Source organism: Prorops nasuta, unplaced genomic scaffold, assembly GCF_024137725.1.
Source record: "Prorops nasuta isolate Cenicafe-Biocafe unplaced genomic scaffold, Cenicafe_Pnas_1.2 PNAS00034, whole genome shotgun sequence".
NCBI classification, from domain to species: Eukaryota; Metazoa; Arthropoda; class Insecta; order Hymenoptera; family Bethylidae; genus Prorops; species Prorops nasuta.
In genome coordinates, this window is record NW_027116831.1 from 2,275,001 (window position 1) to 2,290,751 (window position 15,751).

The 15,751-nt window shown below is 34.2% G+C and overlaps 2 protein-coding genes and 1 pseudogene across 2 annotated transcripts; all 3 read left to right on the top strand.

Moving 5' to 3' along the window:
* Positions 1-527, top strand: part of LOC136783666 (GPN-loop GTPase 3-like) — a 1,280-nt pseudogene extending 753 nt beyond the window's left edge.
* A 775-nt stretch (positions 528-1,302) lies between these two features.
* Positions 1,303-2,370, top strand: LOC136783667 (histone-lysine N-methyltransferase SETMAR-like). Its single transcript, XM_066743917.1, has one exon. It carries the CDS (start codon positions 1,303-1,305, stop codon positions 2,368-2,370), a length of 1,068 nt encoding a protein of 355 aa, XP_066600014.1.
* Positions 2,371-9,104: 6,734 nt separating this feature from the next.
* Positions 9,105-14,008, top strand: LOC136783668 (uncharacterized). Its single transcript, XM_066743918.1, has 16 exons — positions 9,105-9,336; positions 9,758-9,771; positions 9,818-9,883; positions 10,033-10,136; positions 10,786-10,851; positions 10,945-11,064; positions 11,151-11,155; positions 11,216-11,240; positions 11,298-11,470; positions 11,553-11,696; positions 11,809-11,997; positions 12,073-12,393; positions 12,454-13,526; positions 13,598-13,628; positions 13,726-13,779; positions 13,896-14,008. The coding sequence occupies exons 1-16, from the start codon at positions 9,105-9,107 to the stop codon at positions 14,006-14,008; spliced, it is 2,730 nt and encodes a 909-aa protein (XP_066600015.1).
* The last annotated feature ends 1,743 nt before the right edge of the window (positions 14,009-15,751 follow it).

Here is a 15,751-nt window from a genome sequence, read left to right on the forward strand (position 1 = left end):
ATATTAGGAGATGTAGATAATGGCTACAGGATCTTTGATAGTCCAGGTAAAATTGAACTGTACACACAAATGACAGTCATACGCCAACCGATTAACATGCTGCAAAATCTAAATTTTCATATATGTGGTGTATTTTTAAAAGATAATCTATTTATGATGGAACTGTGTTTTTATCTGGCACTATGGCTGATCTTAGTGTTATGATAAATCTTAAAATACCTCATGTAAGAATTTAAAGCAAGGTAGATTTATTATCAAAGAATGCAAGAAAAATATATGGTTACTTAGAGCCTAATCCATATTGTTTATTTGCAGATATGAGCAATGAATCTTGAAATGTAAAATATTTTTTGAAGTTGACAGAAGCTTTTGTTAGGCTGTTTGAGGATTACAGCCTAGTTCGTTTTTATCGATTAAATGTCAAAGAGGAGGAATGTATAGCAGATATTAAACTTACAACAGTCGACATTATACAATATGGAGGAGAAGCAGATGTTAAAACACAACACTTTGATGAACCTAATTAAAATGAGTGATAGTGTAAATTATTATAAAATTAATGTAACATTTTAAACAGTTTAATTATGCATTTTTTGATATTATTCAGACAAACTTGGAGAATAAAGCTAAATTATACAGGGTGTAACCAGCCAAAGACCGAAAGATTTTGACCAGAGATTCTTGAGGCTATACTAAGTAGAAAAGTCCTATATTATAAGATCCGCAAAAGCATGATTGCTGAGATAAATCAGTTTGAAAGCGAGCAATCAGGGCTTTGATCGAACGGAAGAATTACTTTACTGTCGCTTTCGTTGACACCTCCCTTTCGAAAAACAAAAGAAGCTCGTACCTCTCCGCCGCTCCGTAATGCCGTACATGTACACACACACGCCCGCAACTACGCCGATTATTAATCTTACCTCCTAACGTTCTACAATCCTGATCCAAGCACCGTATGAAATTTATTTTTCGCCTAATATTAACAGAATCCCTGTGATGTAATTATTAATACTAAAATACTAGACAACATTTCTGCGATTTAGATACCTTTTGCCTGTAAATTTTCGCCGCCTCCCGTCAAGCTTTTCAAAGCATCAGCATCATCTCTGCGTACTCTTCATTGGTGAAATCCGGCATTTTACCCACTCACATGTTTTCAAAATAAACAGATGAAGTATCTTTAGGTTTTTTCTTCCGAATCGTGTCATAGTAATAAACAATCAGTCTTTCGCATCTTTCGGATAGAGTGCAAGTGAACTGCATATCACGGGATATAATTAGTGGCCAAATTTTGTGTCAAAAATGCCGAATTTCACGAATGAGGAATACGGCCAAATGGTGTACATCCTGGGAGAAGCTCGAGGTGTGGCGACAGAGGCGGCGAGAATCTACAGGGAAAGGTACCCAAATAGACGACACCCAATCAGTACGACGTTTACAGACACATATCGTAGAGTTTTAGAAACGGGTAATGTTTTGCCAAGACAGGAGAAAGGTGGACACAACTTACGTGACAGACGTGTGACGGAAAAAGTACTGAATCTAGTAGAAGCTGACCCGACAACAAGCACTCGCCGCATAGCTCGAGAAGTTAAAATCTCGCATATGACGGTACATCGAATTCTCAAGGCTGCGAATTTGTATCCGTACCATCACACACCCGTTCAGGATCTGTTGGAAGGTGATTTCGCACAACGCGTTAATTTTTGTCGTTGGCTTCTGACACAATCAGAAGTCAATCCTGGTTTTCATCGCCGAATTTTATTCACGGATGAATCCCTATTTACTCGTGCCGGAACATTCAATTTTCATAACTCTCACACTTACGCCGAGGAAAATCCACACTTCGTACGTGTGGTAAACTACCAGCATAGGTGGAAATTGAATGTTTGGGCCGGGTTAATAGGGACTCATGTGATCGGGCCGTTCGTCCTTCCAGAGAAAATGAATGGGGAGTTATATGCGAGATTACTCACGGAAGATTTGCCTGAGTTACTTGAGGATGTACCGCTAGACCTGCGGACCAAAATGTGGTTTCAGCAGGACGGTGCCCCACCTCATAATACTCGGCCAGTTTCTGCGATTTTGGAAAATTATTTTCCAAATCGATGGATCGCTTACCGAGGACCTGTGAGGTGGCCCCCTCGCTCTCCAGATCTGACACCACTGGACTTCTTTTTTTGGGGTCACCTAAAAAATGAAGTTTATGTGACGGAGCCTGGCTCGCTGGAAGTAGCGCTCGAGCGTTTAAAAGTGGCGGTTGCTAACATAGACGAACGTACGCTGGACAACGTATGGACAGAACTGCTGCGACGAGCGCGAGCTTGTATCGAAGCAGGGGGGAGACATTTTGAACAGCTTTTAAAATAATAGACTAAGGACGACGACGACGATTTGACATGACTGACGTGACGACTGACAAGACAAAGCGACGAAACATTACTTGACGCGACAGACGAACGAAGACAGAATTGGAAAACTTTCCCTGTAGATAAAAATTGCTTTTCATATGAAGGAAATGTAAGTCTTCTTTACTTCATTGGACATTCCGCGGCGGAATTGTACATTTTTTATTAGGATTATGTCATCTTCTAAGCTGTTGCAGCTGGAATCTGACTAACTTGTTTAGCATTTTAGTATTAATAATTACATCACAGGGATTCTGTTAATATTAGGCGAAAAATAAATTTCATACGGTGCTTGGATCAGGATTGTAGAACGTTAGGAGGTAATATTAATAATCGGCGTAGTTGCGGGCGTGTGTGTGTACATGTACGGCATTACGGAGCGGCGGAGAGGTACGAGCTTCTTTTGTTTTTCGAAAGGGAGGTGTCAACGAAAGCGACAGTAAAGTAATTCTTCCGTTCGATCAAAGCCCTGATTGCTCGCTTTCAAACTGATTTATCTCAGCAATCATGCTTTTGCGGATCTTATAATATAGGACTTTTCTACTTAGTATAGCCTCAAGAATCTCTGGTCAAAATCTTTCGGTCTTTGGCTGGTTACACCCTGTATAAAGAGCAAACTTAAAATTAATTGAAGCTCTCATGGTAAATTATGTAAATTTATTTTTACATAAACTTATCTTGCATGACAATAAAGTGTTCAATTGATTTACCTAATTAATCTTTTTCACAGAAATAGATTAAATGCTAAAATTGCATTGAGCTATACAGGGTGTAACGAAACGACCGCCTTTTCTCGTAACTGGAGGTTCGTGATGACAACTCGAGTACTTGTGTAAAATTTCGTTCGAATCGGTCAAGGGGTTTAAAAGTTATTTCCATTTAAAAATCACCCTTTTTCGGTCCTTTTCGAACGATTTTAACTACACAATGGAAAGTGGAGAAAGTGAAAAAACAATTGATGAATACCCTGCTAGAATGTAAAAATTATCGATCGCGCGCACGATAATACATTTGCTATTTATTTCTATAATATGACTATTAGATTTTAGAAATAAACAGCAAAATCCTTTTCAATACAATTTCAATTCAATTCAGTACAAGTATCATTGACTGAATTGATGGAAAGAGCGAGAGGACGCAATGAAAAGGAAAATAGCAGAAGCTAAGATGTCGTGCGAGTGCACTAATAATTTAATAAGCAATGCATGAGGTCATTCTCTCTCTACTAACGAAGCTAAAGAGAATGATTTAAAATCAATGCATTGATGATAAAGAAAATTAAACTTACCCATTTCACGTTCTCCAAGTTCCTTTACATCGAAGTTTTTGAAAATGCTTCAGACTGGCACCTCGATGATTTGCACAAAGCACTACCACTGATTTTGTCTTCAATCACTCGAGAATTTAAAGAAATAAGTATTAACCTATGTTTTCTCACAACACTGGTTAATTTGACACTTTTGAACTGTTTGAAGTAGGCTGAAGAGAGAGACACAGAGAGAAAGAATAATCAATAATTATTTTCGACCACTCTTTATCAGCCTTCTTCACTTTGCTAACTGCTCTTCTCTCTACCCCGCTACAACTATTTCATCGTAGAAGCGTGTGTGTGCGTACAAAAATAAATGTTTTAAATGATATTTTCCGTTTTATCGATTTTTTACTTGTAAAATTTTAAGCATTAAACATTTGAAAACGCAGTCCACCGTTTACTTAGCAATGATTTAAAATTTTGCCGGAGTTCGATCAAACAGTCTGGTAGAGGGGGATTACATACATGAACTACATACGCTAATTTATTTGGATACTAAGTATTTTTTAGTTGTAATAGTACCAATTCTAGTATCATCGTTGCCTAGTTACTAAATAATGTCAGTCGCATTAAAGAGCTCGACGAGATTAGGCGATAAAAATAATGAGCTACACACCCCGCGAAATGGCAGATATCGTGGAAGTTTATTATTGTAGTGGAGCAAACAGAGCAGCAGCAGTGAGAAATTATGCAGAACGCTACCCAGAAAGACGGCATCCTGACAGCAAAGTAATCGCACGATTAATTCAGCGATTTAAAGACACGGGATCATGCCTCGTCGCTAATGAAGGTGGAAGACCGAGGACAACACGCACTTCAAGAAGGGAAGAAGAAATATTAGAAATATTCGAAGAGCATCCTGAAAAAAGTACGCGTAGCGTAGCAAGACACCTTGGTGTAGATCACATGTCTGTACACCGAGTATTGAAGGAAGATTCGCAACATCCGTACAAGATCTGCCGCGTACAAGAGTTGCGGCCTACGGATTATGCAAAACGAGTTACGTTTTGCCAGTGGCTACTCGAAAGGGAGAGTCAAGAGCCAGGATTCAGCAGAAGAATTCTATTCTCAGATGAGAGCAAATTCGACCATGAAGGAGTCTTCAATACCAGGAACAATCATTGTTGGAGCAGAGTGAATCCCTATGCAACACAACCTAGGGCATTCCAGAGAAAATGGAGCATAAATTTATGGGGAGGAATTATAGGGAACTATGTGGTAAGATAATAAATTTCACGGATATTATTTTGTTTTCAAACAAGTTACTAATAATGTATCTATTTTTGCAGATAGGTCCTGTTGTAATTCCCGATCGGTTGACTGGGGTAATTTATGATAATTTCCTTAGGAATGAGTTACCAGAGATTTTAGAAGAGGTGCCATTGGAAATTAGAAGAGGCATGTGGTTTCAGCAAGATGGAGCTGGACCACATTATCACAGAGTTGTGAGAGCAACCCTTCACGACATCTTTCCACGCAGATGGATTGGACGACGAGGACCTGTGGAGTGGCCCCCAAGATCACCGGATCTAAATCCGCTTGATTTCTTCTTGTGGGGCTACTTGAAGAATTCCGTCTACACAGGCGGCATAGTTGATGACCAGGACGATTTGGCGGCACGCTTGGACATAGCCCTCGCGGAAATTTCCGAGGAAATGCTGGACTCCATGCAGTCCAACTTATTAAGAAGAGCGAGGCTATGTATTCAAGTAAATGGTCAAAATTTCGAGCATTTGCTGTATGTATTCGTTAAATTTATGCTATTTTAACATTTGTATTCATTTACTTTTATAAATAACTATAAAACTTTTTACAGCTGACATTTACTTGAAGACATGGCCCGCTTTTTTTGATAAGTTGGCCATGGAATCTACAGCTTCTTCGGAATTACCAAGCAGGGCTACATTCAAGCGAATTGCCAATCATCCAAGTCATCAACAAAGTCGTCGTAGAGGGAATTCTGCAAATAGCCTCACAAGAAGAAATCAAGCAGATCAAGATCTGGTGATTGTGGGGGCCACTCCATAAGTCCAGTCACCCAATTCATCTGCGTGGAAAGTCGTGAAGGGTTGCTCTCATGACTCTGATAATGTGGTCCAGTTTCATCTTTCTGAAACCACGTGCCTCTTCTGATGTCCAATGGCACCTCTCTAAAATCTCTGGGAGCTCATTCTTGAGGAATTTATGATAAATTTCTCCAGCCAACCGATCGGATTATTAAAGTCCTCTCCACAAATTTAAGCTAAACCATTTCTGGAATGCCCTAGGTTGTGTTGCATAGAGATTCACTCTGCTCCAACAATGATTGTTCCTGGTATTGAAGACTCCTTCATGGTCGAATTTGCTCTCATCTGAGAATAGAATTCTTCTGCTGAATCCTGGCTTTTGACTCTCCCTTTCGAGTAGCCACTGGCAAAACGTAACTCGTTTTGCATAATCCGTAGGCCGCAACTCTTGTACGCGGCAGATCTTGTACGGATGTTGCGAATCTTCCTTCAATACTCGGTGTACAGACATGTGATCTACACCAAGCTGTCTTGCTACGCTACGCGTACTTTTTTCAGGATGCTCTTCGAATATTTCTAATATTTCTTCTTCCCTTCTTGAAGTGCGTGTTGTCCTCGGTCTTCCACCTTCATTAGCGACGAGGCATGATCCCGTGTCTTTAAATCGCTGAATTAATCGTGCGATTACTTTGTCGTTAAACGTCGTAGCTTTGCGTAGCGTTTTGTATAATTTCTCACACCTGCTGCTTAATTTGTCCCACTATAATAATAAACTGCCACGATATCTGCCAAATATGTATTTTATTTTATGAATGTTTTTTAACTTATTGTATTTTATAAATCGTTGTATTTTTTAAATAAACATTTAAATTTAATGGTAAAATCTTGTTTTTCATTTCAGAAAAAGCCGAAAGTAAAACATAAAAATTTTCCAAGTTGAAAATCGTTTCAAGGAGAATTATTGCTTTAACATTTATCTTTGTACGCACACACACGCTTCTACGATGAAATAGTTGTAGCGGGGTAGAGAGAAGAGCAGTTAGCAAAGTGAAGAAGGCTGATAAAGAGTGGTCGAAAATAATTATTGATTATTCTTTCTCTCTGTTTCTCTCTCTTCAGCCTACTTCAAACAGTTCAAAAGTGTCAAATTAACCAGTGTTGTGAGAAAACATAGGTTAATACTTATTTCTTTAAATTCTCGAGTGATTGAAGACAAAATCAGTGGTAGTGCTTTGTGAAAATCATCGAGGAGCCAGTCTGAAGCATTTTCAAAAACTACGATGTAAAGGAACTTGGAGAACGTGAAATGGGTAAGTTTAATTTTCTTTATCATCAATGCATTGATTTTAAATCATTCTCTTTAGCTTCGTTAGTAGAGAGAGAATGACCTTATGCATTGCTTATTAAATTGTTAGTGCACTCGCACGACATCTTAGCTTCTGCTATTTTCCTTTTCATTGCGTCCTCTCGCTCTTTCCATCAATTCAGTCAATGATACTTGTACTGAATTGAATTGAAATTGTATTGAAAAGGATTTTGCTGTTTATTTCTAAAATCTAATAGTCAGATTATAGAAATAAATAGCAAATGTATTATCGTGCGCGCGATCGATAATTTTTACATTCTAGCAGGGTATTCATCAATTGTTTTTTCACTTTCTCCACTTTCCATTGTGTAGTTAAAATCGTTCGAAAAGGACCGAAAAAGGGTGATTTTTAAATGGAAATAACTTTTAAACCCCTTGACCGATTCGAACGAAAGTTTACACAAGTACTCCAGTTGTCATCACGAACCTCCAGTTACGAGAAAAGGCGGTCGTTTCGTTACACCCTGTATAGTTCAGTATGAAATTCTTATAACAAAATTTTTTAACCTTATTGGGCTTCAGGAGAACTACAACGAATAGATTAACAATGAGTACAAATCACTGTTATAGCAAAAATAAATATTTAAAACTTAATGAGAATTAGTAGAAATTTTATTAAATGTACCTAAAATGGCCACTCATGACAATCTGATAAAAATACATATTTTTCTTAACTATAATCCCCATGGAGGTACAAAGTACCTGGAGAGAGCATAAGTTTACGGGGTTGCCAGGTAAAAGGTGAGAGAAAAGAAGACTGGCTACCATTTTAGTACCTGTAGAAATGTAGCTATATATATTATTATATATATGTCATATTGTTAATCTAGAATATCGTGAACCAAGATAAATTAATAATACGGAGTGAATGTAGATGATTGGTGAATGGCGGGAAACAGGAATATTTACCAAATGCAAACTGATGCAACCTGTCTATTGAACTCATTAGAATGTAGTGTAATCTATAATGGGCTATTACCGTTATTATATAAAACCTATTAAGGTATTTAATGTATAATACTTTAAATAAATTAAAAAGAAAAAAACAATAATTTATATAAAAATACGTTATGGAAAATATTGCACATTCAAATTAGCACAAGAAGTTTATAAAAGTTTGATTGAATTTAATAATTGCATATAGAATAAATAAAAAGATATTAATGAAATTGCTCTCTCCAGGTACTTTATACTGCCATGTTATTTGCACATCAACACAGTAACAATAAAGTAAAAGTGTTAGGTTGTAGTACATACACATACTAAGTCATTACTGCATATTACGAAAAATATCCGTCAAAAATAAAGAAATTTATTATTAGAAAGTGTTGATGGCATGAATGCATCATGTATCATCTAGATTCTACCAGAACTATATCCATTACCTTAATGTTACTGTATTGGTATAAATGGAGAAAATACTTGAATTTTAAAATACTTTTTCAATGAAACAATAAATAATCATAAAAAGTTTTGCTTTTAATATTAAATTTTTCATTAACTTACAAAGAATCTCGGAGAATCATAATGTCAATAGTGTATTCTTATCCATCTATGAATTTATTAATCTTAAATCTAAACATTACTACGGTAGAAATAATTTAATGTAAGCTTGCGTTACTGTATAATTTATGATTTGAATTTTGTAAAAAGTGAATGCTTGTTTGCTGTTGAAGAGACAGAAGATTTCTTATATTCATAATAAACGGCATAATCAGCTCCGGAAATTGATGTCATATTACCAGCTTTCCGTATAATCTAAAATGCATAAACGGTAATGTAATATATGAAATATATATTCTATATTGAAATATAAATCAATAAATATCAAGTAACACGGTAGTGTTACGCGGCAAGTAATTTAAAGAGCCGCGCGACACTACCTACTTTTACGCCAAGTTTGGACTCACGATTTTTCCGATGGATATATTTTCCGATCGGTACATTTAATGAAAATTTTGATGAAACTTTCATTATATAAATCGATTATAAGCTTTCGAATGAGACTACAAATGTGTAAATTGGTTCACTCAATGCTGAGATCTCACGATTACGTTCCACTAATAGCTCAAGTCATTTCATTTAACGTTTCTTCTCTTCCCGACCAAGATTTTGGTGTCTCCATCGGACCTCTCACTCTTACACGTTTAAGCGTTATCTTCTGTCCTTTACTTTTGCTCTTTCGAATGTGTTGGTGCTATAGGTGTGAAACTGATTCCAATATGGCCGCAACGCAGGCGCGACGTATATGTAGTATCCATCGAAGTGTTCGTTTTGTTAGTATGATTCGCACGTGAGTTTTCACGTGAATTCATAGTTAAAATTTGGATGCATCAATTATATGGCAGTGATTCAGAAATCAATTAGATAAGTATTGTTTGTTAGAACAAATATTTAAATATTTGAGCAATGGTACTTTGTGGTTTCTTTGTTTTATAGGTTACAGGAAATAGAGTGACTAATAGAAAACCATGCGTTTATAAACGCTCATCACATTCCAATTAATAAAGTAATTGGTAACAAAATGATGCCAAAACAAGGAAAATAGTTGTGGTATAGTCTATAACCCTTAATACGCAGATTATTTAGGTTAGTTTCAATGCATCTTGAAGAACAAATTAAAAGATAAATAACATTTTTCAATATCTGATTTTTATTTACTCAGTTTTAATATTAAATGTATTTATCAATATTATTATTATAGTATGTGTTTTTAAAATTACAGATTGTGTTAGCAAAATGCAGAAAGCAGATGAACGAATGGCAGATCGAACAGATTACACATATAAAGGTATGCAGAAACAAGAATTAAACATACATTGATCTTTTGTGACTTATAATTTTAATGAGGTTAGAAGGTTGTATTAATAAATATATCTTCTTTCATCATTTAAATTTGCCATAACTTGGTTTGTACGTATGTTTAAAAATTGAATGTAGATATTTTTATATATTTATATACGCAGTTATATACCAGCATATACTTCAAGCTTACTCAGGTTATTTAAATCAGATATAATGGATTACGATGGACAAATTAGAAAGTAAATAACATTTAACAATTAATATTTAGATTTAATTCAGTCTTAGTCTTTCTGTTATATATGTTAGTGAATATTATTATTGTTTCCTAAATAGCAGATTGTTTTGGAAATATGCAGGAAATAGCTGGAATAATCGAAGATCGATGAGAATGATATATATATATATATATATATATCTATATGGGGCATTCCACGCCAAATCGGACACTTTTCAAATTTGCGTTTTCGATTTTCTTTATAATTTTTTTTCTTGTAGTACTTGTGGTAAAAAGTTTTCGTGAATTTTTTCAGATTTTTTTTACATGCCGTTTAAGAGTTATGAATTTTTGAGAAACCGTGTTTTCCTAAATCACGTTTTCTTTAAATGCTCATAAATCCGTTAATTTTCTACCGATTTGGACCCTCTTTTTTTTAGGTTCTTCGATTTTAAACATACTTTTAATAAAAGGAATGGGCGAGAAGATGCCATTAATATTAGTATCTGATTTTCGAGTTGAAAGTTGAAAATTTGTTTTTTCTCAAAAGACGTATCGATTGATTTTCTCCATTTTTTTTTGTAAAAAAATGTGGCCAATTTAACGATTTTTAAGACTAGCCTCATAATGGGCGAATGATGCAAACTGTATGTTTTTAATTTGTTCATTTTTAGACCCGCTCCCACAGTTATCTTAGATTGGAGAAATGTTTTGAAAGTTAATACTCTAATAACAGGACGGTAAGGAATAGTTGTGATAATAGTACTAACTTTCCAAACATTTTATTCATTCTGAATACAATTATACGACCGTGCCATTTGTGTATTTTCAAGACCAAAAATATCGGAAAGCATAATTTTATCCTCTGGACCCATTCAATTAATACCATTATCTTTTAATTCGAATCTAGGGAATTTTGTATTTTTTATAACCAGTTGCATCACTGTCACTAGGTTATGATGGATTCTGCCGCTGATGTTTTAATTTTTTAAATTATCATCCTTGAATCCTGAGTGAGAATTCTAAGAACTCTTCATAGATCTGGTTGGATTTGTTAAACGTGCCAATATCTCTTCTGATTAATCTATATCAATATTTGCATAGATTTTATTATCAACAATTGTGAAATGTAAAATTTTTGAAAGTATAATTTATGTTGTAATCCCTTCCAACTGCCAAATCATAGAGTCAAACATGGACTTCGACGACCTTCTATTAACCATCGAAGAATTAATAATTTAAATATATCTGATTATCTATGCACAACCTGCAGAAAATCATTAGACTTGTCAAATAAAGTTAACAATCATTCAGACAATGCTAATATTCAAGAATATGCTTCGTCACAAGATCTGCCTAGTAAGATGAATAAGGTTATGTTCAAATAGAATTATTCCATGCTCTAAATCATTGTTAGTCTTGAATTTCTCTCCATGTGTAGGTACCAGTCAAGCAGTAAAATATACCAGTGATATGTCCCAGTTAAGCATAGATGTAACTTTTGAAGTGGTAAATGAAGCATTTGGCTTATTAAACGAGTCCCCAATTGCTAAAGAGAATTTAAATAATCGGACCTACTTAAATAGCAAAGTTTCTAAAGTAAATCACACACACAGAGAGTTTATATAAGTCTCTGCAATTATTAGAAGGGCCTGATAGTGAAATTAATTCTAATAATTTTTTGAAAATGATCGAAGAATTAAAAATTAAATTTAATGACAATGATACGATACGATCTGATAAAATTCGAATACTTACACTTTTACCTGAAACATGGAGCTTAAGAAAAGTATGCCATACAATGGGCTGTACAAAATACATGGCATCTTTAGCAAAACATCTTCAAAAAGAAAGCGGCATTCTTTCAACACCAAACAAGAAATTAGGTTATTAAAGTCTTCAATTGGAGAAATATTTATTGATATTTTTTTTAATAGTAATGAGTATAAATTTTTATTTAGGTCGAGTATTACCAAATTACATCAAGTCAAAGGTATCTGAATTTTATGCAGATGATGAGATTAGTATAAATATGCCAGGAATAAAAGATTATGTTTCTATCCGAAATGAAAATGGAAAACGTGAACACATTCAAAAACGACTTATTCTTTGCAATTTAAAAGAACTTTACCAGCTTTTTAAAATACGATATTCTAATTGTCAGATTGGTTTTTCTAAGTTTGCATCATTGGGACCTCAGCATTGTGTGCTCGCTGGTTCTAGTGGTACACATACTATTTGCGTTTGTTCTATCCATCAGAATGTGAAGCTAATGATGTTAGGTAACTAATTCATTAATCAGATACCTTTAAAAAATTACTATATGATCTTTTTTATCGCAGGATGTAATATGGCAGTTCTCACAAAACACATGGCAGAACCTTTAGAACAATATAGCGATTGTCTTAAAATGATTGTTTGTCCGGATCCAAATTTTGAATGCTATTTTCTTAAATGTACAAAATGTCCAGGTACACACGCTTTAAAAAATATGTTATTAGCTGTACTTGATGAAAATAGCATAGATGAAATAACATATAAGTATTGGATTTCGAAGCCTCGAACCAGTTTAGAAACGTTTGTGAAATGTACGATTGATTTTGTCGATGAGTTTTGTGTACGCATAACAGATCTTCTATTACACAATTACATTGCAAAAAAACAATCCAGTTATTTAAAAACACTGAAAGACTCTTTGGATATCAATGAGTTTATTGTTATTTGCGATTTCGCGGAGAATTATGCTTTTGTGATTCAAAACGCTGCTTCTGGATTTCATTGGAATAATTGTCAGGCAACAATTTTTCCAGTTGTAATCTATTATAAAAAAAATACCGAACTAATTCATAAGAGCATGGTAATTATATCTGATTGTTTGGTTCATGATGCAATAGCTGTACATGAATTTACAAGAATCACCACTAATTACATCACAAGATTGTCCAGCAATGTCAAGAAAATTATTTACTTCTCCGATGGAGCCCCTCAACAATTTAAAAATTTCAAAAATTTTGTAAACCTTTATTATCACAAGGATGATTTTGGATTAAATGCTGAATGGCATTATTTCGCCACAGCCCATGGCAAAGGTCCTTGCGATGGTATCGGGGGAACATTGAAAAGGATAGCAGCACGAACAAGTCTGCAACTTGCACCGGATAAACAAATATCAACACCACAACAATTATATGACTGGGCGGTCAAAGAAAACCGTTTTCCAAATATAGAGTGTAAATTCTTATCTAAAAATGATTACATTTCAGTTAAAGAACTGTTAGAGTTTAGATATAATAAAGCTAAAACTATAGAAAGGACGCAAAAGTTTCATTATGTTAGTCCAGAAGGAAATGGACGTTTGAGATTTAAATATTTTTCTTCGTCTATTGATTCTTATGTCTTCAACATTTTTAAGCGTGTAAATAATCAAAAAGCTTGTATACAAAATTAGATATTAAATAAAAAACTTTAATAACTGTTTATATGTAGGTCAATATCTTTTTCGCTATTACTCTTCAAGGTAATTAATATAATCATAAGGTGTCAAATCATTACTGATAGAACCTCCGAAGTATAAGAATTTTCTTTTCTGATATTATTAATCTTGGAAAAATAAGAATTAAAAATTAGAATTTACCAAAATTTAGTTCGCGTCATTCGCCCATTATGTGGTTAGTCTTAAAAATCGATAAATTGGCCATATTTTTTTACAAAAAAAAAATGGAGAAAATCAATCGATACGTCTTTTGAGAAAAAGCAAATTTTCTGCTTTCAACTCGAAAATCAGATACTAATATTAATGGCATCTTCTCGCCCATTCCTTTTATTAAAAGTATGTTTAAAATCGAAGAACCTAAAAAAAAGAGGGTCCAAATCGGTAGAAAATCAACGGATTTATGAGCATTTAAAGAAAACGTGATTTAGGAAAACACGGTTTCTCAAAAATTCATAACTCTTAAACGGCTTGTAAAAAAAATCTGAAAAAAATCGCGAAAACTTTCCACCACAAGTACTACAAGAAAAAAAATTATAAAGAAAATCGAAAACGCAAATTTGAAAAGTGTCCGATTTGGCGTGGAATGCCCCATATATATCCCACAAAAAACAGACTTCGCCTGTAAAAAAAGGCGGCAAGTACATAAACCATCTAGCATAAATAATATAGTAAAATTATCTAATTAAAAAAAGTAGTGAAATCCAAATATTAGGCAAGTATATTTTTTCACCTTAGCAAAAGTTAAATTTTCGAAAAAAAAGGAACCAAAAAATTACTTGCCGGGCCCGTAATATCCATGCACAGTGGGAAATTGAATCGTATGTGGATCGGCTAACTTCACTCTGTATTTTAACATGACATTTGCTATACTACGCTATAGCTGAATCTCACACACGATTCAATTTCCCACTGTGCATGGATATTACGGGCCCTGCAAGTAACTTTTTTGTTCCTTTTTTTTCGAAAATTTAACTTTTGCTAAGGTGAAAAAATATACTTGCCTAATATTTGGATTTCACTACTTTTTTTAATTAGATAATTTTACTATATTATTTATGCTAGATGGTTTATGTACTTGCCGCCTTTTTTTACAGGCGAAGTCTGTTTTTTGTGGGATTTCATAACGTTTTGTAAGAGTATAATATTTAAAAAATTAAATTATTCTTTTAATTTCTACAGATTTTAAAGAAAATTTCCACCCTTCTCATTTTTTGAAACAGCAGCGCTTAACTAATAAAAATATATATATTTATATTGAAAAAATATCACAGTCAACACATTGATTTTATTGATATTTGCAATGCATTTTGCATAAATGAACTTTATAATTAATGCTCAGGCTAGTTTTTTAATGTTTGCAGTTTCACCATAATAAAAGTATGATTAAATTTTTCATAATCAATAAACATACTTTCAACATATAAAAATAATGAAATAAAATGTATATATTTTAATTAATTTACATTTTCTGTTTATCAATATTTGACTTTTTACCAACATCTAACTTTGCCAAACTTCAGTAACTCCCTCAGCTGCTTCAGGTGATACAAAGGCAAGACTGGAAAAGCAATTCGTAAAGCTTCAAATAAGCTACAATGAAGCATATAATCGAAGTTGGCATTGTCGTTTTGCATACGCCGTTTCTATTTAGCACCAATCATTGTCACCTTTATGCTGCTAACACTTGACAAAGGTGACATGGGAGATACATTGGCGAGTCGTCCTTATAACATTTCCTGTGCCAAAGTCCTCAAATTTTCGTTTCGTAAATTTCTATACACTTGAAACTGGTCTGATTTCTGGTGCTGCAAAATGCAGTCGAAACAACTAATTTTTAAACTGTGTTTTTTTACATTGAGAATAAACGTGCATTTTTTCATCCATAGCAATGACCAGTATACTGCCTCTCGTCTTGAATACTTGCATAGGTAATGGAGAAAAACAATCAGCAGCTATTAACTGAATTTTATATCATTTCATCCAATAAATCTCATACTTAAATTGTGGCTGAGCAATGGACGACGTTTTTCTGAAAATTGGCTTATTCTTACTTTGCCAATCTTTCAATGCTTTTATATTTGCCTGTTTCAAGTCTCAGAATACAGGAGCGAAAAGCATAATCTTTGATGCAACTCCAATAGTCAGTA

Bases quoted from the DNA above. Each gene is read 5' to 3' on its own strand.
- LOC136783667 (XM_066743917.1), top strand. From the start codon at position 1,303: ATGCCGAATTTCACGAATGAGGAATACGGCCAAATGGTGTACATCCTG.
- LOC136783668 (XM_066743918.1), top strand. From the start codon at position 9,105: ATGTGTAAATTGGTTCACTCAATGCTGAGATCTCACGATTACGTTCCA. The intron at 9,884-10,032 runs GTATGCAGAAAC...AATTGAATGTAG, and splicing joins AACAGATTACACATATAAAG to ATATTTTTATATATTTATAT. The intron at 12,394-12,453 runs GTAACTAATTCA...TTTTTATCGCAG, and splicing joins TGTGAAGCTAATGATGTTAG to GATGTAATATGGCAGTTCTC.